At 38.2% G+C, this 22,626-nt stretch overlaps 1 protein-coding gene across 1 annotated transcript in view; it reads left to right on the top strand.

Annotated features, from left to right (window-relative positions):
• The window catches only part of LOC130908017 (protein EFR3 homolog B), an 82,821-nt gene that overhangs the window by 17,399 nt on the left and 42,796 nt on the right, over window positions 1-22,626 (top strand). Inside the window, exons 2-4 of the mRNA XM_057823606.1 lie at window positions 10,073-10,149; window positions 13,339-13,466; window positions 16,453-16,603. Coding sequence (XP_057679589.1) covers window positions 10,073-10,149; window positions 13,339-13,466; window positions 16,453-16,603 — 356 coding nt within the window. The remainder of the gene's footprint in view (window positions 1-10,072; window positions 10,150-13,338; window positions 13,467-16,452; window positions 16,604-22,626) is intronic.

The raw sequence follows: 22,626 nt of genomic DNA, 5'->3' as shown, positions 1-22,626 counted from the left end.
GTTTTATCCGATTACTCGATTAATCGATAGAATTTTTAGTCGATTACTCGATTACTAAAATATTCAATTGCTGCAGCCCTAACCGTAACCCATGCACATTCGTATTTTCTTGAAGAAATAGTCATAGAATTCTTAATACCGTTGGCTTCTTGGGCTTCGCTTGAAAGCAATTAAACCACCATGAAGAAGCTTCATTTTGCTATCACTGCTCACTTTCCTTGGGAGAAACAGACAACCTCTGCTGTCAACACTTGTTGTTGTCCTAAAATATTGCAAACCCTGCCTCCCAGCATGCAATGTAGCGCTGAGCATATAAATAACGTTCAAAGCTCACGTTCTGTGCGAATTGTTTCTTCAGTTACTGTTCCAGTTGTTTCATTTATTGATGGTAACTTTGCATGTAATGCAAAAGCTACCATCTATAATACTTTTTTTATCTTTTCAATGGCGTTTCTTCCTAAATCAATCTCCCAAAATTGTTAAACCCGTCGACGCCATTCTTACACCAAAACGACCATAATTCTCACGAGAAGCTGGCTCTTTCGTTTGACATCCAAAAAATGACCGTTCTCTCACAAATGTGGATTTTTTTTGGGAGAGGGGGGAAAAGAAAAAAAATCAAAAACGCTATTTGTCCTATAATTTTTGTCCAAATCACATTTTTCATATATCAAAAAATTCAGTACACTCAGGGGCACAAAAAGGTCTACAATGATCCCTCGCTACTTTGTGCTTCAAACTTCGCGCCCTCAGTCCATCGCAGATTTTTTTTCAATTTCAGTCGCTCCCTCCCTCCCTCTCGCTGCTCTTTGTTCATCAGAGAGTGAACTGGAGTTGCTTATTAACGTAAACGATGATTGACAGACGGTTAAGCTTTGATCTTGCCAGACACTCGACCTTCAAAGGGCCGCATGCGTCAGTCATCGTTTAACTTGTTGAGCAGTTGCTGTGGCAACTCATTGTGTGTAAGTGAGCAGCTGGAGCAGATTAGAGTGGACACTCAATGAAGCATTTAATAAAGCATTAGTTTTACTTTTTTTTAAATGGATTTGGCGTCCACTTTTTTTCTTGTTTAAAAATAATTCTGTGGGACAGTAACATGTTGAAAACTTTATAATTGTTACATTTAAAGTGTTTAAAAACATTTGTTAATATATAATATATATATATATATATATATATTACATATATTAGGGCTGACAAAATTATTGCGTTAACGGGCGGTAATTAATTTTTAAAATTAATCACGTTAAAATATTTGACGCATTAACGCACATGCCCCGCTCAAACAGACTAAAATGATAGTACAGTGTAATGTCCGTTTTTTGGTGTTTGGCGCCCTCTGCTGGCGTTTGGGTCCAACTGATTTTATGGGTTAGTACCATGAGTGAGCATGGTGTAATTATTGACATCAACAATGGCGAACTACTAGTTTTTTTTTTTTAATTGAAAATTTTACAAATTTTAATAAAACAAAAACATTAAGAGGTGTTTTAGTATAAAATTTCTATAACTTGTACTAACATTTATCTTTAAAAAAAGTACATCTTTCTATCCATGGATCGTATTAAGAGAATGTTAAGAATGTTAATGCCATCTTGTTGATTTATTGTTATAATAAACAAATACAGTACTTATTTACTGTATGTTGAATGTATATATCAGTCTTGTGTCTTATCTTTCCATTCCAACAATAATTTACAGAAAAATATGGCATATTTTATAGATGGTTTGAATTGCGGTTAAATATGATTAATTTTTAAGCTGTAATTAACTCAATTAAAAATGTTCGTTTGACAGCCCTAATATATATATATGTATATTTAAAAAACAATTATTAAAATATATATACACATACATAAAAGTTTTTTGTTAAATTATACTCTGGGGCAAAAGGTAAAAAAACATATCTGATATGCATTTCTTTCCAATGATAGATCTCAATAAATACATTAAACAAACCAAAAAAATAAATAAATAGATTAAAAAAAATTTTTTTTTTGGGCTACTTTGCGGTTTTTCACTTATGGTGGTGGGTTCTGGTGCCCATTAACCGCGAAAAACGAGGGATCACTGTATTCAGTTTTTTGCTAAAAATGTACCTTTCAACCAAAATATTTCAAAACCATACTCATTCATTACTAATGGCCAAAATTTTCCCAACAACATACCCATTCATTCCTAATAGCCAAAATTTCCCATTCATTTCCAATGGCCCTATTTGCCATTCATTTCAATGACACAAAAACTTCACCATTCACTCCTAATGATTTCCAACCCAAGTGACCCGATATCAACAAGAATTTGGCCCTAAATGCCCCAAAATCAACAGGATGTGACCCGATAACAACAGGAAGTGACCGCAAAATGACCCCAGATTAACAGAAAGTGATGCGATATCAACAGGAGGTGACCCCGAACGCAACAAAACGGCTGGTAGCTACTTGTGGTAATGTTGCCGGGTCAGTAATGAGACTATACTGCTCAAATCACGTGGCACTGCATCTAGTCATGATATCTCGATCAATTTTTTTCAAACTTGATTCGTGTCGGGAGGTGTCGCGATACAGCGACGAAAGATATTTTGTCCCATATCTAACTTCGTCTTGGTGCTTGTGTTTTACCTCCAGTCATTCGTATGTGTTGCTGGTTGCTCTCGCAGGGTGGGCGGACGTCGTGAGTCCCCCCACCTCCCGTTATGTGTTATTTTCCACGGCTGCCATTAAAGTACTTATCCACCCACTTAGTGTTTCTTTGCCGAGCCCGATCAGCGCTAATCCACCTTTCTAAATCCCACTGAGCGCAAACTTAACCTGCGTGTGTGGGCATACCAGATGTGTTTTCCCGAGCCTGCCTCTGTTTACAGTGCCGGTATTTGACATCTTACATGAGTACATGAACAGAGATGCAAACAGAGGGCATCAGTGTGACCTTGCGGTTAGCACGTCTGCGTTAGCGCCAAGGTTTCTGGGTTCAAACCTGAAATTGTCCTTCATGTGTTCCTCCACTTGGTTTGTGTGGGTTTTCTTTGAGGTACGCCGATGTCCTTCTGTTCCAAAGACATGTTAAATGCATCGGAGACTCGAAATTGGTCATAGATATACAGTCAGCGGCCACTTTATTAGGTACACCATGCTAGTAACTGGTTGGACCCCCTTTTGCCTTCAGAACTGCCTCAATTCTTCGTGGCAAAGATTCAACAAGGTGCTGGAAGCATTCCTCAGAGAGTTTGGTCCATATTGGCATGATGGCATCACATAGTTGGTGCAGATTTGTCGGCTGCACATCCATCCCATTCCACCACATCCCAAATATGCTCTATTGGATTGAGATCTGGCGACTGTAGAGGCCATTTGAGTACAGTGAACTCATTGTCATGTTCAAGAAACCAGTCTGAGATGATTTCAGCTTTATGACATGGCACATTATCCTGCTGAAATTAGCCATCAGAAGTTGGGTACATTGTGATCATAAAGGGATGGACATGGTCAGCAACAATACTCAGGTAGGCTGTGGCGTTCCAACGATGCTCAATTGGTACCAAGGGGCCCAAAGAGTGCCAAGGAAATATTCCCCACACCATTACACCGCCACCACCAGCCTGAACCGTTGATACAAGGCAGGATGGATCCATGCTTTCATGTTGTTGATGCCAAGTTCTGACCCTACCATCCGAATGTCGCAGCAGAAATCGAGACTCATCAGACCAGGCAACGTTTTTCCAATCTTGTATTGTCCAATTTCAATGACCTTATGCAAATTGTAGCCTCAGTTTCCTGTTCTTAGCTGAAAGGAGTGGCACCCGACGTGGTCCTCTGATGCTGTAGCCCATCTGCCTCAAAGTTCGACGTCCTGTGCGTTCAGAGATGCTCTTCTGCCTACCTTGGTTGTAACGGGTGGTGATTTGAGTCACTGTTGCCTTTCTATCAGCTCGAACCAGTCTGGGCATTCTCCTCTGACCTCTGGCATCAACAACTGGATATTTTTTCTTTTTCGGACCATTCTCTGTAAAACCTACAGATGGTTGTGCGTGAAAATCCCAGGAGATCAGTAGTTTCTGAAATACTCAGACCAGCCCTTCTGGCACCAACAACCATGCCACGTTCAAAGTCACTCAAATCACCTTTCTTCCCTCTACTGATGCTCGGTTTGAACTGCAGGAGATTGTCTTAAACCATATCTACATGCCTAAATGCACTGAGTTGCCGCCATATAAGTATAACACCATTTACCATGTGATTGGCTGATTAGAAATTCAGTGTTAAAGAGCAGTTGGACAGGTGTACCTAATAAAGTGGCCGGTGAGTGTATATTTTGAATGTAGCAACCATTTTTTAAATTGAATAATAAAGACACAACTGTACCATCATAGATATATCACTTTTTTGATATATTTTCACACCCCTACTCTAAATCATTACATGCAAGTATAGATTTGTACAAGATAAAAATCAATAGTTCAGATCAATAGTTCCAAAAGCCAAATAGTCCCTAGACAGCATTTCGGGCATGGCGTCCTTGACAAACCGCGCCTTTAAGTCAGTTACATTTTGAGGGACAGCCACGCTCTTATCAAAGTTCCAGTTAAGGTGTTGCATCTATTCATAGACGCTCTTCTTTGCGCCAGCGTTCAAAGTTACGCCTAGCAAGGCCTGCTGTGCTGGCGTACAATGAATTAATAAAACTCCCGCGGGTAGAGAGGAGAGAGAAAAGGGAGTAGAGGTCAAAGAAAAAAGGGGATACAGTAAGGGAAAAAAAAAAGCTGGCTGGAGCGCGTGATGGAGAACTGAGGGTCGGTTTGTGACGCAATGAATGAGTCACAGTCGAAAGCTTCTTATTGCACCTTCTGTGTCCGACATAAATCTGCCTGCGAGCTGTAGTGAAAACGGGAATTTTGTGAGACAGTTTTAGAGGCAACACATACGGGGAGCGCTAAAAACTCACCGACCCAAGACGAGTGAAACGCAAGCGGTTGAGCACTTGTATTATGAATCAAGTGCAGTTTTTGCGGACTTCAGCATTTCTTGGAATGACGGATGGCCTTTTAAGTCGTTGGGGTGATAGTCGTTTTTCATCGGTATCCTAATGCAATTACATTTTTCTTTGGCATTTTTATGGTGGTTGCAATGTACCAAACATCCGCAAAGAGCGCGAGATGTAACATGCACTTTTTAACTCATTGGCAGCCAGGATGGACTGCTAATCTATTTTGACTGGGAGAAGCTGGCAGCTATCGCGGTGAACGGCAGCTGATGAGTTATAGGAGATAATTTGTTCACGTCAGTTTTGGTTTATATTTGCCAATTGATATCCAGTCGATTCCAAATCGATACATTAAGCACAACTGAATCGAAATAATGAAAACAGCCATCAATATTCTTATCTTTTCAGGATACCATTTTGATCAAAGTAGTGCTGCAACGATTGATCGATTAACGCGAGTAACACGATCTAAAAAAAGCTTCGAATCAAATTTTGCTGCTTGGGGGACTCGTTTCATTAGAGTGATGTTGAAATGGACTGTTTTGAAAGTGTTGCATGTAGTTGTATTAATTTGGGTGGATGCAGTGCCCTCTAGTAGCAAGAGTAAATATGCCTTAACTATTCTAATATGGCTGAATCCAGCTGCTCACTGTTCAGACCAATATAAGGTTGTTAGTTTTTGTTTGAGCTAATGTGATGGTTTATGCATTCGTAATTTACTTTTAGGCCTGCAGCTATCGAATATTTTAGTAGTTGATTAATCGATGAACTAGTTAGTTCGAATAATCGGATAAGGAACATAAAAAAATTAAAATACCTTACCTGACCCTCAAACGGTATAAAAAATAAATGAATAAATGAGGATATATGTACAACAAAAGAAAATTGGGTAACTTACGTAGCAAAAGTCCACTAATTCAAATGCTGTAAAATGCCAACTTTTTTTTTAACAATGCTCATAACAAATAGTTCAAACACATATTCCCACAAAAAGCTGCTAAATATACCTTTAAACTAAATGACGAATGCATTGAAAAAAACATCAGCTCAAAAAAAACTTAGCTTATGTTGGTATTAACAGGGAGCAGCTGGATTCAGCCACGTGAAATGAGGCAGACTAGAGGGCAGTGTATCCACCCAAATCAAGAAAACTAAAGGCAAACACTTTAAAAACAAACCATAACAATGCCAGTTTAATTAAACGAATACTCGAGGCAGCAAAATTTAATTCGAATATTATTTTTCTAATCGAATACTCGAGTTAATCGATTAATCGTTGCAGCACTATTTACTTTAGAGGTATATTCAGCAGTTTTTTGTGGGAATATGTTTGAACGATTTGAACGAAGAGCTTTGTAAAAATAAATTTAAAAAAATAAAATAAAAGCATTTTATAGCATTTAGGATCAAACTTTGCCTATGCAAGTTAACCAATTGTTCGATCCTCATTTACTGATTTTTATTCTTTTATTTTATTTTTTTTAATTCCACGGTGTTTTGATGGCCAATAAAAATCTGTGAAAGCTGCTGGAGTCTCATATGTAATCAACACGCACGTGTGCCGAGTACATGCACGCACATATGTATGACGCACCCACGCGGCAATAAATTGTAGCAGGAAACAATACCGCCCTCATTTTTATTTACCGTACGATAATTTGACTTATTGCATATCGCGACATGGCTTACCGTGCTTTGAAGACGCCACGTGATTGAACAGGCTGCCGTTAGCGTAGAAGGGCAAGCTTTCGTCTGATTGGTGTAATGGAGTCATTTGATTATTGTTGCCACGTCTCATTGGTGAAATTAGTAGGGCAACGCTTGGCAATAACATCGCTAGCAAAATAAAATAATAAATGTAAATCGTAGAATAAAGAGGAAAAATGTAACGACTCTTGTATAGCCCAAAGTAACTGACTAAGAATAGCGTTTTTTTTCTTCACAAATTTACTCAAAGGTAAAAATTATGGCTGAGTAAAACTACTCTTAGAAGTAGGGCTGCAGCTATCGAATATTTTAGTAATCGAGTAATCGACTGAAAATTCTATCGATTAATCGGATAAAACAAATATATTTTTAGGTGAAGAGCAATTATAAATATCCATGAGAAAACAAGACATTTCATCTAATCTTGAACCATTTTCAGTCAATCAATGTCTTTATTTTCGATGTATATTGTTGAAAACAGCCAACAATTGCATCTGAGATGTAACTAGAATAAAAAAAAAGACTAATTCACTGCTTTCACTCAAAAAACCTGTAGATCTTATTAAAAAAATATATATATATATATATATATATATATATATATATATATATATATATATATGTGTATATACCTAAAAATGCCATTACGCTTGATAACACACATCACTTAAAAGTTAGGATTTTTTCCCACGTGTTTCAATTGAATTTCTATTTGTGTCAAGCCATTTTTAAGTTCTAGTTAAGTTTTAAGTTAGTCTAAACTGTACGTTCTGATAGGATTTTGAGTTTTTGCAGTGTTCAAAATAAATGTATGATACAGGCTGTATTGGAGCACATTAGGGACCAGTGCTACTTGGTGTTTTATCCACTAATGACTACTGAGCTAAAATTGATAGTTAGCATTATTGAGTTTTTATTTCACACCCTCATCACTCCACAACACTGTTATGTTAAAGCCTGTATGTAAGACACGTTAGCCACACATCGACAGTGGTCATAATTAGTAGAAACCTAGCCCTCCGCAGGGCTAACGTTGCGTGAGCTAGTGACAGTAACGTTAATCTTATTTATTAGCGCTTAGCGCTCTACTGCTTTAAGATGGCGGCTGTTTACTAACGCTGCCCAGACGCATCCGAGTCTGTCATTTCGCATCTAGTTCAACCAGGGGTCGCGTTAACCGGATATTTTCCGTCGTTGACCGGTTTTTTAAAATGGTGATGGAAAAAACTGAAATCCGTCCGTCATTTTGACAGGTTGCAATTCACACCCCAGACCACAGGGTGGCGAGTTAGCATATTAGCTATTGTCTCTCTTAATGCATGACGTCGTTGGCTCTTCTGTCAGAATATTGTAGCGTCACCGGGGTCTGGCGGCGGCACCGTGATTGACACATCAACGCGAGGTTCTTATTGGTGCACTCGGTGTGCCAGCGCGTCATCCAATCACCCAATCACATGACGTCACAACTCCGCCCCCCTGACCGGAGCCGCCATATTGTGTGTCAGCTCGTCATATTTACACATTACCGCTACGTACATGCCTCCTATTACGGCGTGTTTTTCTGCTCGTTAATATTAATAATCAAAATGGTGAAGGCGTGTGTGGCGGTTGGTTGCTGTAACAGAGAAGATAGACGGAGAGACTTGAAGTTCTACCGTATTCTGAGAGACCCGAAGATGAGAGCGAGATGGACTGCTGTAATTCGACAACAAATCTGGGCACCAAACGATCACCACAGACTATGTAGTAGTCTTTTTATATCTGGTAAGATGCATTTAATATATATTTAGAAGATTTTGGGCTGACAACCACAATTAAGATCATTGTGTGACGTTGGTGATTGGGGTCTATATCGTTGCCTCTTTTTCTTTGGGGGCGGAGTTGTTGGTAAGCAGAGTAAAAAGGGAGAAAAATACCACGACTTCCGTGTCTAATTTTTCGCCGCCAAGCAAGTGTTACAATATTGATTAAAAATGAATGAAAACTAAATACTATTGAATATGTCATCATTATCATTTAAAAAATTTAAGTGACGGGTAAAAATAGACTATGACCGGATTTTTATGACCCTGTCAGTCAAAATGACAGACAACGAAAATGTCTAGCGCAACCTCTGAGTTCAACATACATGTGATCTCTTTGAGACTCATCAGACGTTACCTGCTATCAACGTAGCATCTTGCGGGCTAGTATTTAGCAACGTCGGCATTGTTTGTAGCGGCTGTGGGCTGATGTAAGTTTAAAAAAAAAATTTTTTTTTTTTTAATTTATTGCTTCCTCTATGCACGTGACGTCAGCGCGTTGTCCCGCATTAAAAGTAGTCCGAGCAAAACGTGATGCTTAGAGCTGTCAAAATAAACGATTATTCGAGGTGAATAAAATTACTCGGATCAGTTTTTAAACTCGAGTTCCTTGAGTTGCTCGAGTATTCGTTTCAGCTCTTCTTAGAAGTAAATTTTCTCAAAAAGTTACTCAAGTAAATGTAACAGAGTACATGCAACGCATTACTACCAACCTCTGATCGTTTGTTGAGGTACCACTGTAACTTCTATTATGATAAATCCATTGTCCTCATATGCGGACATCTTTTATTACAAAACTGGCCTCATTTACAAAAACAAAATTTTGTTATGCAACTTAGAAAGTGGAGGTTTCAGGAAGTTAAAATTCCGATCGAATGTTCGCTGTAAGCCATCCCAGTCAAGTAGGATTGGAAATCTTATCGTCATCAAAAGCAGCCAATGCGTCAATATGGTTTCCTGGTACATGTCCAAAACGAATCGTAATTGATTGTTTAGATCGTCCTCTGGCAACAATCTCTTCAGATGTGTTGAAATTTAAGAGCTGAGACGGAGGCCGTTGAAGTCAAGTTGGCCCACTCGCCAGTACAACGTGTCTCTCAGGAAGCAGGTGCAACAACATTTTTTTGGCAGCCGAACATAACCAGTCAAATTATTTATCTTGTATTCTTCTGCTTTCTTTTCTTTCTTCCTCCATCTCTGGAAGCCCCTCATGAGTCATCACTGCAGGAATCCTTCAACCAACCACAATCCGGCAATCAGTCACTTCCAAATTTACACCCCCCCCCCCCCTCCAAAAAAACAGCACTGTTTATCGTCAAGGCCGTTTGTGTTTGATCGGGGAACTTAGAGACAGTGTGGGTTTTAACGTGATTAGAATTGTATTGCCTTGTGACCGCATTTCTTCTATATCGTGAGATTCATGGTTGCTTTCGTTATTTTCACTCAGCCTTGAGTTTTTAGGTCAGGCGAAAAGCTTTTCATGTATAGGCAGAGCTGAATATCTGCTAACTTTCCAGACATGCTGTGAATTGTAGCGTTTAACATTAACGGTTTGGTTGTCTCTCCTGCCTTTTTTTTAGGGGTGTGCGGTTGTTGCGGGGCTCTCCGGCCTCGCTACAAGAGGCTGGTGGACAACATCTTCCCGGAAGACCCGGAGGTGAGCTTGCTGTTGTTTCTGAAATTGCTTGATTGACTTCAGGATGTGAGAAAAAATGTAGATGGTGATATATGGGGATGTGACCTTGTATTCCAAAAGGTTATGGATATGCTCCTGCCAAAAATTTGATATATCATTTTAAAAAAGTTGCTGTTCAAAAAAAAAAAAAAAAAAAAAGGAACCAACAAGTTGCTACCAAAATTTTCCACTAGAATAGGGTCTATGTTAAAGGGTAGCACGGATAGAAAGACATGTAGTTCTTAAAAGATAAATGTTAGTGTGAGTTATAATAAGTTGATATTAAAACCCCTGTTCATGTTTTCGTTTTAATAAAATTTGTAAAACTAGTTTTACCAGTAGGTTGCCATTGTTGTTGACGATGCAATGCGCTCTGGATGGTGACCACAGAATTAGAAACGTGGTTCACTTCAGACAGCAAGCAGACAACAATGACATCGGGATTGCGTAAAAGGGTTTATTGAACACAGAAAAAAAGACGCGATTGTGAAAAGAGACACAAAAAGCGTCTGTGACAGTAGGTCTGAATCAATTTAAAAAAAAAAAAAGGCAATAATGCAACTAGCAACGAAGAGATATACAAACTGTCAAACAGCAGCAGGTCAATTCTTGGCAAGCCGCCTACGATCGGTTCAAAGACACAGCTGATGAGCTGGAATTGGATGCAGGTACGACGTTGGGAACTCATCCCACAGTTCTGTGACAAAATAATCTGACCCATCAGCAGAATGTGACAAAATCATGCCAGTCGTCATACTAGCTTTGCTTGCTTGCTAGCACAGCTATTCTCCTAGTCTAGCCCAGCCGTGCCATCAACCTCAGTGTGCATTGCGCACATAAAACATGGCGCCTTCCTTAGGTCAAAACATGTTCTAAATATGATAGATTTTTAAATCTATGGCAATAATATATGTGTTTCTCATAACATATTTTAGTAAAAGACAACTCTTGTGGCTTATTAGAGCCTACAAGCCTCAATGCAACAATGCTAACAATGTTTAATATATATGTTTCCTTATTTTGTATGTCTGAACTTTAATTCTGCAGCGTGCTGATGGCCAATAAACATCTGTGGAGCCTCATGTCCAATTAACACGCACGTGTGCCAAGTGCACGCAGCACACGCAAACACACAAATGTAAAGAGACAGCGAGAACTAAAAGTGATATTTACTATGTGGCAAAATGGAGTTGGCCATGTGGCCTTTTTTTGCCATGTGGTGTTTTTTGCCATGTGGCATTGTTTTTGCCATGTGGCATTGTTTTTGCCGTGTGGCAAAGTGGATTATGTCATGTGGCATTTTTTTGCCTTGTGGCACTGTTTTTGCCATATGACAAAATGGATTTTGCCAAGTATTGTTTTTTTTTTTTTTTTTTTGCCATGTGGCATTTCTTTGCCATGTGGCAAAACGGATTATGCCTTGTGGCATTTTTCTGCCATGTAGCATTGTTTTTGCCATGTGACAAAATAGATTTTGCCATGTATGTTTTTTTTTTTTTTTTGCCATGTGGCATTTCTTTGCCATGTGGCAAAATCGATTTTGCCACGTGGCATTTTTATTTTGCCATGTGGCAAAATGGATTTTGCCATGTGGCACTGTTTTTGCCATGTGACAAAATGGATTTTGCCGTGTATTGTTTTGTTTTGTTTTTTTTGCCATGTGGCATTTCTTTGCCATGTAGCAAAATGGATTATGCCTTGTGGCATTTTTTTTGCCATGTAGCATTGTTTTTGCCATGTGACAAAATGGATTTTGCCATGTGGCATTTTTTTTTTGTTGCCATGTGGCATTTTTTATGCCATGTGGCACCATTGATTTTGGCATATGGCATTTTTTTGCCATATGGCAAAATTGATTTTGTCATATGGCATTATTTTTTTTTGCTATGTGGCAAAATGGATTTTGCTATGTGGCATTTTTTTTGCCATGTGGCAAAATGGATTTTGCCATGTGGCAAAATGGATTTTGCAATGTGGCAAAATGGATTTTGCCATGTGGTAAAATTAATTTTGGCATTTGGCATTTTTTGGGGATGTGGCAAAATGGATTTTGGTATGTGGCTTTATTTATTTTATTTATTTATTTATTTATTTATTTTGGTATGTGGCTTTTTTTTTTGTATATGACATTTTGGCAGGCCATGCATGTCCAATTTTTCCATTCATTTTAAATGGCAGAAAAACATGTGTGGCTGTGATTTTTGACTATATACTTACCATTACAGCCATTACCACATGGCAAAAAAATGCCACATGGCAAAATCAATTTTGCTACATGGCAAGAAAAATGCCACATGGCAAAGAAATGCCACATGGCAAGAAAATGCCACATGGCAAAAATCAATTTTGCCACATGCCAAATACCACTTTTCGTTCTCGGCCCTGCTGAATATATGCACGCGGCGATAAATCGCGGCCAGGAAAATTACCGCCCTCATTTTTATTTACAGTGCACTAATTTGACATATTGAATATCGCGACAGGCTTATTGGTTCCTTTTTTTTGTTTTTTTAATAACAGTGACATCTTTTTGAAACGATAACCTTTTGGGCTACAATGTATCACGATATATCACCTTTTTGATATATTGTCTCACCCCTACTTGAAAGACCAGCATCTGCCACTGCTTGAAAAACTTGCAAAGATTTCAGTTGATCTCCCAGTCCAAAAGGATTGGAAGTCAATCGCCGTCAGTGACAGTAGTAGAGTCAAATTGAATTGTACCAAATTCAAAGTGAAGGTCAATAAATATAATTACTCATGTCAGAAGTTGACCATTGGACAAACCGCAGATCTTATCTATAATTAGAAACAGAAAATTTCTGCAGAAAATTAGCTGATTTGATACAGCTCTCAATGTTTCGACAAGTTCCACGTTAGCCCACTTTCCTTGTCAGATGTCGGGCCAACGCTTGCCAAACGGGGAATTTGCCTCGTTTCCGTTGCTTTGACGACTGGGTTTAGTACTCTGTTCTAAATTTGGTTTTGAAAATGACAGAAACTGGAACAAACGGGATTCCTGTCACAATGTTTATTCTGAATTAAGCTACAACAGTGCGCTGAGGTTTCTAAGAATATCTCCTTTTAAATGCGATGACAGCGGCGTACTGACAAGCAAAGAGTCAGAAAAGTTTATTTTTATATCTCCTTTGGTTTGCTTTCTGCCTCTAGGATGGGCTTGTGAAGGCCAATATGGAGAAACTGACTTTCTACGCCCTGTCGGCTCCGGAGAAGCTGGACCGTATCGGGGCGTACCTGTCGGAGCGCTTGTCAAGGGACGTGGCACGGCACAGATATGGGTGAGCGCGGCTTGTCAGTTTTCCAGGCAACTGCTGCATATCAGGAGAAAAGAGCCGATTAAAGCTAGCAATTACTCCTAGACTTAAGATAATGCCCCTTTAGACACCAGAAAATTGCTTTTGCTCCTTCTACGGGATCTTTTAAAGCGGGATGAACTTTTTTTTAAAAATTAAAATAATAATAAAAGGAATACTGACAGTTTGGCAGAACTTTATTTGACAGGGGGTTCGGGTTCATAAGACTGTCATAAAACCGTTATAATTATGACATGACATTTTCATGAGCATTAATGAATGCTAATGACAGATGTCATGAAGTGTCGTCCAGCAAGTTATGTTACTAACTCCATTTATGTTCAGTTCACATCTTTTGCATCCATTCAAAAGTGACATACCGTAATTTTCGGACGATAAGCTGCTAGTTTTTTCCCCTCATTTTGAATCATACGGTTTACAGTCCAGTGCGGCTTATTTCTTGAATTAATTGAGCTTCAAAAGAGCATCAAATTTGAATACAAAATAAAATGTTTTTTCAAACTATGCAGTATTGCCCTATTTTTTTGAAAATAAAATACCTGATCTTAGCCTCAAATGCTAAAAAATATACAAAATAAGGATCCAAGCACTGTACAGCAAACCAATTGACTAACTTGCATAGCAAAAGTCAGCTAGTTTAAATGCTATAAAATGCTTACTTTTTTTCTAATGCTCCTAACAACTCGTTCAAACACATATTCCCCCCCAAAAAACTGCTAAATATACCAAAAAACTAAATTACAAATGCAGAAAAAACATATCGGCTCAAACAAAAACTGACCTTATGTTGGTCTTCACAGGGAGCAGCTGGATTCAGCCTTATTAAATAAGTTATGTCATATTCACTGTAGCCACCAGAGGGCAGTGGATCCACTGAAATCAATAAAGCTAAATGCAAACACTTTCAAAACAAACCATCACAACACCATTCTCATTAAATAAATCCTCGAAGCAGCAAAATTTGATTTCAAGCTTTTTTCCTAACCGAATTACTCGAGTTAATTGATAAATCGTTGCAGCACTAATCCCATATTATCAGATGCGCCTTATAGTCCGAAAATTAAGCTAATTTGCCAGATGACACATAATGACATCTGTCATAAGCATTCATAAATACTCATAATTGCTTCATGTCATAATTATGACAGTCTTGTGAACCCACTGTCAAATGATGTGTTACAGAATATTGACTTTTTAGTTTTTAATTAAAAAAATGTAATTAAACTAGAGGAGCGCTATGAGAGCACCGTAATATTTCTGAACTCTTTGACCTTCAACCCTTTTTTGCATGATGTCATCTACACTGGAAATTTGAGTTGACTTGATTTGACTTTATGGATTTGCCTGTTTATCACAAAAATCCTTTTCTGACCCCTGCGACCTTTGACCATTGAACTTATTACCCCCAAATTTAATCACCTCTTCAATTTCATATGACAAACATAGCGTGCAAATTTGATAATAAGTCCTCTATTGATTCTTGAGTTTTTGTGCTGGAACGATTAATCGATTAACTTAAGTAATTCAATTAGAAAAAAGCTTCAAGCCAAATTTCGCTGTTATGAGGATTTGTTTAATTTGAGTGAAGTTTTAATGGTTTGTTTGGAAAGTGTTTTGGGTTGTTACACTGCCCTCTAGTGGCAACAGTGAATATGAAAGCTTGTGTAACATGGCTGAATCCAACTGCTCCCTGTTAAGACCAAAATAAGGTATGTTTTTGTTTTAGCAAATATTTTTGTTTATGCATTTGTTATTTAGTTCAGAAGCATATTTAGCAGGTTTTTTTGGGTGGAAATATGTGTTTGAACGATTTGTTCAGAACATTGTAAAAAACTTTTTTTTTTTTAAAAAGTTAGAATTTTATCGCATCTAAGCTAGCGGACTTTTGCTTTGCAAGTGAGCCAATCATTCTTTTGTTGCACTTACATCCTCATTTATTAATTTTTTTATACCATTTGAGGCAGGTATTTTAATTTCCCTTTTAATGCATTTGTTGCTCTTAATTGTGAAATGAAAGTGCAAATCTGCATAGTTTGAAGAAACACTCAGGAATTGTTTTGTATTCGCATTTAATGCTCTTTTGAGAGTGTAATATTAGCAAGCCAAAAGAAATACTTATTGCAAGTATAAAGTCAATATTATTGCAAGTATAAACACTTGTTTATTTGTTTTACATATCCTAATATTTATTCTGCAACGCATTAAATGTTCGTGATCCGATTATTCAAACTAATTAATTGATGGATTAATCGATTACCTAAATAGTTGATAGCAACAGCCCCATTGAGTTTTTTAGAAATCAAACAGACAGAAATAAGGAACCGAATGCATAAACTTCACCTTTCGTAGGTATCGGAGGTTATAAAACAAAATAAGAACTAATAATTAAAAATTGTATTGGAGAATATTTGCTTCTAAAAGGCAAAAAAAAATGGATTTGTACAATTTGAAGGTCAGCAATGTCTCTAAATGATTAATCGACTATCTAAACAGTTGTTGATTAATTGAATGGGTAACTTTATTTGGCAGTGGGTTCAAATGACTGTCATAAGACCGTCATAATTATGACATGACACTGTCATGGGCATTAATGAATGCTTATGACAGATGTCATTAAGTGTCATCTGGCAAATTATGTCACTAACTCCATTTATGTCCATTCTTTTACATCCATTCACTTCAAAAGGGACTTCATTTTCCAGATGACACTTAATGACGTCTGCCATAAGCATTAGTGCTCATGGCAGTAGTGTTAAATCATAATTATGACGGTTTTATGAACCCACTGACAAATAAAGTGTTACAATCAAATTGACAAACATAACAGCCCTCTGAAGGAAACCACAAAAATGAATCTGACACTTCTACAGGCACATTTAACTGATTGCAGCCACTGACTTCAAACGCAAAATCTAGACGCCAATCATGCTAACGTTATCCGATCTTTCAGTTACGTTTGCATTGCTATGGAAGCGTTGGACCAGCTGTTAATGGCCTGCCACTGCCAGAGCATCAACCTGTTCGTGGAGAGCTTCCTCAAGATGGTTCGCAAGCTGCTGGAATCTGACAAACCCAGTTTGCAGATCCTAGGAACCAACTCTGTGAGTTTTTGTCAGACATTTGACAGTATCTGTTAGGGGTGTAACGGTTCACGTGGATGTATAGAACAAGTTCGGTTTTGCATGTTCGTTTCACTGCATCTGTTTTTTTTTTTTTTTTAATGAATTTTTCGCCTCATAAAATTTCTTATTGGCGTCAGCTAAGTGTACGGAACCGAAGTCCTTTGGGAGTTTACGCACAGACGCTTCAAGTGTCCGACACTACAACTACAATAGGATAAGTCCTAAGATCACACCTGCATGATCAATCATGTGGTGTCTTTATAGAGGTGTAAAAACTGTTTCACATCGAGCAGTACTGTCAACATTACTCAAAAGTGCATTTTTCAAACTCTCTCCCAGTTTTGTATGGCACTATTTGGACCATAGAAAACTGGAAGTATGACCGTTTTAATTAGAGGTGGGAATCTTTGGGCACCTAACGATTCGATTACGATTACGATTCAGAGACTCCGATTTGATTATAAATCGATTATTGATGCCCCCCTCCCCCCATTTTTTTTTTTTTTATGTTTTGTCTATTTGTTCCAAAATTGTTCAAAAATCCTCTCAGGCTAAATAAACCAAACTACTATTTTAGTATCAAGTTACCGGTTACAAAAAAGAAAAGAAAATACTCAAGTCCCCATTCTGTATCAGCAGCTTTAAACTACATTCAATTAATTTAATGTTGTGAATCATCCGTTAAAGTTGTTAAAATTGCAACCGTTATTCCATAATTTCCCTCATGTCTACTTTCGACATGTGAAAGTTTTATAACTGTTTCATCATTTAAAGATAGATTCAAGTCAAGATTTTGCCGATTTAGGGGTATTTTAGATAAAAAGTAATTAGGTTCTCTACAACAGAGCCTTCTAGAGAAGTCTACTGCTTTAAGATGGCGCCTGTTTACTAGCGCGGGAAAGTTTGTCATTTCACATCTAGTCTAGATATATGTGATATCTACCATAGCCGAATGTTGCAACTAGCAACTAGCAACTGGACGCTGTTTGAAGCGGCTGACTGCTGCAGTCAGGTATTATTGTTTTTTTTTTTTTTTTACCTAGCGGCATTAGCTGCACATGATATTTACTCTCGGTCTGTTCCTCATTGCATCCCGAAGACCGCGCTGACTGCGTTTTATTTCTGCTTTACCCGGTATAATTCAATAATCAGAATTTGGATGTTTGTGAATCGTTCTCGAACCTTCCACGGCCAAATCGCGAATAATCTAAGAATCGGAAATTTTTCAGGCTTCTAGTTTTAATTTAATGGTAAATGGTGTTATACTTATATAGCGCTTTTCCACCTTTCAAGGCGCTCAAAGCGCTTTACACTATCTCGCCATCTACCTACTGGTGACGCAGCACCAGGAGCAACGTGGGGTTCAGTATCTTGCTCAAGGACACTTAGACGAGTTCATCAGGGCGGAGAATCGAACCCGCAAACCGCTTAAAAAAAAATTGACTATCCGTTCATGTGTGCCGACTACACGGCACTCATGCTCTTGAGCATGCTTCGCTTCTGTAAATTTTCCAGTTGGATTGTAATGTTTTGGGTGTATTTTTTGGCATAATGGGAATGTAATAGGCTATAATGTAATAATAACAGTACATATGAATGAAGTTGTTTTGAGAAAAAAATACCAATGAACTTTAACTTTCAAACAAGTCTTTTGTTTTTTGCTGTTGTACTAAACCGTGACTTGTGTGTTATACCCTTAATATCTGGTGTACCAATAATTAGGGTTATTCCGATCATGTTTTTTGACCCCGATCCGATCCCGATCGTTTTAGTTTGAGTATCTGCCGATCCCGATATTTCCCGATCCGATTGCTTTTTTTTTTTTTTTTTTGCTCGCGATTCAATTTCAATCATTCCCGATAATTTTTCCCAATCATACTCAGTACATTTTGCCAATGCATTAAGAAAAAAATTAATAAAACTCGGACGAATATATACATTCAGCATACAGTACATAAGTACTGTATTTGTTTATTATGACAATAGATCCTCAAGATGGCATTTACATTATTAACATTCTTTCTGTGAGAGGGATCCTCGGATAGAAAGACTTGTAATTCATTAAGGATAAATGTGACTTTGTATATCGTGACTAAATATTGCCATCTAGTGTATTTGTTGAGTTTTCGGTAAATGATACTGTAGCCATTTAACTGTTTTGCCCAAATGCATGATGGGAAGTGCAACCATGACTGTGCGTGGTGGCATCAATTGATATATCTTCTCTGCGTTGGGAAATAACTTGGGGTGTTAAGAAAAAGATGAACTACCACCTTGCTTCTCCACGTTGTTTCCCACGATATTTCTAATTGTTGAGAGAGGGATTGTAAGGCTTTAGCCAATTAAAAAAAGGTTTCAAAGACTGACAAAATTCACTCTACTCATCTTACGATGCCTTTTAGCTCTATATGCAGGTAAAACGGCGCCATTATAGATTGAACGCGACAATGCGTGAGTAGGTCGTGCAGCGCATGTGTTAATTGCATTAAATATTTTAACGTGATGAAAAAAAATTAATTGCCGCCGTTAACGCGACTAATTTCATAGCCCTACTTTGAGCCAAAACTAAAGACTGTGGATGAGTGTAAGACATTTTGTCTGTAACGTTAAATACAATTAGAAAACAATTAAAAAAAAAATATATATATATATATATTAACAAAAGTCATGTCCGATATTTTTTTGCCGATTCCGATACTTTGAAAATGACGTGATTGGACCCGATCATCTTTACCAATAATAGTTTAATCTGGTTTGATTAGACCTGACTTTTCAAAATAAAACTTGTTTAAGAGCAAATATTTTTGGGTGCTGCCGATTCGGAGCATATTTAACTTAATTGGCTACCATGGACGTCGCTAGATGGCCAACACATATTACCTGTGAGGGGCCAATGAACAAATATTAATTCACCCCCTCCCAGTCAAAATGGATTGGATATTTGTCTCAGTCCATGGCAGCCAATGAGTTAATCCCTATGAGCTAGCAAAGCAATTTTTAGACAGAAGCCGCACGTCGCTCGCCTTCCGCCAGGTCAGCGGAGGACGCGTCAAGAAAATGAGGTTAGCCGCAGCGCACGTTGGCATCTCTGCAGATTGACGAGGCACGCCATCTCATTTCTAATCTCGCTGGCAGACGTCTCCGTCCCGGAGGCCGGCATACCGACGTGGTCATTTAGTGAATTTCACCATATCGTTTTGGAGGAATAGCAAAGGAATTTTGGAGCCGGATCAAAAATCTTCAGGCTGTCAGCGGGCTTTGCTAGACCTCATTTCAGCCGGCATCAAAGGATTAGCTCTGCGTGTGTGTTGAGCTTTTTCCTTTGGCTGAATTTGAAGAAGAATAAGCGCCAGAATAATCAGGCTCATTCGAACCTTAAAGACGGAAATTACTTTTGTACAGCAATGACATTGCGCCTCAAGATTTCATTCGTTCCTTTTCAATCAAAACACCCTCAGACAAGAGTTGTCCGATAATGACTTTTCAATCGATAACCGATATTCCGATACAGGCAGTCCCCGGGTTACGACGGACTCGATTTACCAGATTTCGACTTTGCGATGCTGGTGTCTTGTCTGCCATTGTCTCCAGTCGTTTTTTTTTGTTTTTTTAAACAGTACCTTTTTGTACCTCACAGTATCTTATTTTTAACTTTATTAACTTGACGTGTTCTGTCCTCACTAAACGTGAAGTTGTTCAGCTTGACAGACAGCAAAAAAGGCCATTGTGGTTCTTAAAGCTTTTTCCTTTCTTCATTTTTGACCATTTGTAAAGCTGTAGTACATATATGTACACTTATGTTCAAAACGACACACATTCTAACAATAAAACACCTGACACAAAACAATTGGTGTACAAACGTCCATCTCGTCTAATCACAAAGTAAATTCAGTAGATTAAATTAGCCTAATTTGCCTAGCAAAAGTCTGCTAGCTTAAATGCTACAAATGCTAACGTATTTGCAATTTCCATAGCAAATAGCTCACACATACCTCCACAAACTGTAGCCCTAAACCTAATTACAAATGCATACTCAAACATATACTAGTATTAGCTGAAACAACTTACATCTGTGGGCCAAACCAGAGCGCAGCTGTTCTTTGTCCATGTCAGACGAGTCTCCTACTCAGTTATAGAAGTTATAGAAGGCGACAGTCCAGCCACACCCAACACTGCCATCAGAGGGCACCATATCCTTCCCCATTAAACAAAATAAAACACTTTTGGACTTTTTGGATATTTATTTTTTTTAAGGGTTAATTCCAATTTACTCAGAAATTCAGGTCACGTCGCCAGCGTCGGAATGGAACTCGTTCCTAACTCGGGGACTACCTGTATTGTCCAACTCCAAAAATCGATACCGATCTACAGTATGTGGTCTCGAACTTAACATATTATGGATAAGTGTATTGTGATGCCCCACCGGATGCTTGAATAATGATAAATGTAACAACCTCAAGGCTTTCCAAATAAACATTCTGTGGAAAAATAGCAACTTCAACTGAAATTTTGGAAAAAGTGCCTCTGTAGCACCACTATATTTATAGTTTAAATCAAAATAGTGCAAACATCAGTTTCTTTGGATCAAGTGCAAAGTGCCAATAAGGCGCTTACTCTCTCCTCACGGTGCGCGTGGGTACACAAATCGACAGACAGCGAACAAATCAGGCTCTAAAGAGTAGTCAGACGATGGAGTAAAGTGGAACTGGCTCTACTGTTGTCATCTTTCTCTCGATATGAGCACTGATACTTTTTTGTAAAACTGAACACATTAAAACATTGTGTCAACAATATGACATAATATATAAAATGTGTAGAACTTTTGTTCCCTTTAGTTTCCTGAATGTTTTGACATATAAATAATTGTAGGACCGCAAAATTCCAAAATTTCTAGTTTTTTGAAAGTGTCCTAACCAGCTAAAGTTGAAGAATTTCAAATGCCAAATATGGAAAACACACACATTGCTTGATTACTGATGAACTATAGATTTCAATAAGGTTTTGACCGCTGATCTTAAAAATTTAACATCTTAACTTTAATTTGACATATTGCACATCGAAGTTGAGCAAATGAGCACGGTAATTTACATTCCAAAAATTGCACTTTTTGACAATATTTTGTAAAAGTATTTTTTCATTTTATTACCTTCTTGGAGGGGCTCAGTGCCATTAGCCACGTTTACATGGAGCCAAATATTCCAATTGCAATCGGTTTAGATGTTCAAACCAAATAAATGTGTTCCATATAAACACCTCATTCGGAATGAACAGGCCCAACTGTGTTGACGTCACTTGGTGACGTAGGTAACGTCACTTGCAACATGGCTTCCAAGCACACGCACAGCGCACCCACACAACTTTTTAAATGAACGGCGTGTCATTCTGAAGTTTTGTTTCCACTCGAAAAGTTAAAACAGCAGCTGATCTGACGATCGATCTCCATGTTTTGCAACGTGACACTTTGTTTTGATTAATCTGCGCATGTCAGACGGCAGTTGTCAAACGTCCTTTTGGAATAAAGGCAGACACATGTAAACGCTGGATCGGAATAGATGAAGTGACATGTAAACAGCTGATCTGAAATTTCCATTCGGAATGATTTGAATCGGTATGAATAAAAGTCAGCATGTAAACGTGGCTATTGTTAATCAAATCCTCTTCCTCTGAATCCATGTCCCCTCTTTCTGGGGACTCGTCTTCAGACTCTGCATTGCCTGCTTCTACACCCCCGCTAAGGACCGGATGCTCTTCTACTGATGTTCTACACCTTCTTCTACCCCTGCCTTGTCATTGTGATGCCATTTTGTCAATGTAATTGTAAGAAAAGTTAGTTGTTCCAGCAGAGACATGATATGAAACATCTCGAATGCAAGATGGCAGCCACTGATGCGAACTTCGACTGGATTTTCCAGTTGCCTCGAGAAAGCTCGTTTTAATATGTGGGAGCGCTGCCCTCTGGTGTTGAATGAAAGAGCTACTACTCGTCTTTATGCTAGTCAAAA

This window comes from Corythoichthys intestinalis, chromosome 19, assembly GCF_030265065.1.
Source record: "Corythoichthys intestinalis isolate RoL2023-P3 chromosome 19, ASM3026506v1, whole genome shotgun sequence".
Lineage (NCBI taxonomy): Eukaryota > Metazoa > Chordata > Actinopteri > Syngnathiformes > Syngnathidae > Corythoichthys > Corythoichthys intestinalis.
This window is presented reverse-complemented; position numbering and strand designations above follow the sequence as displayed.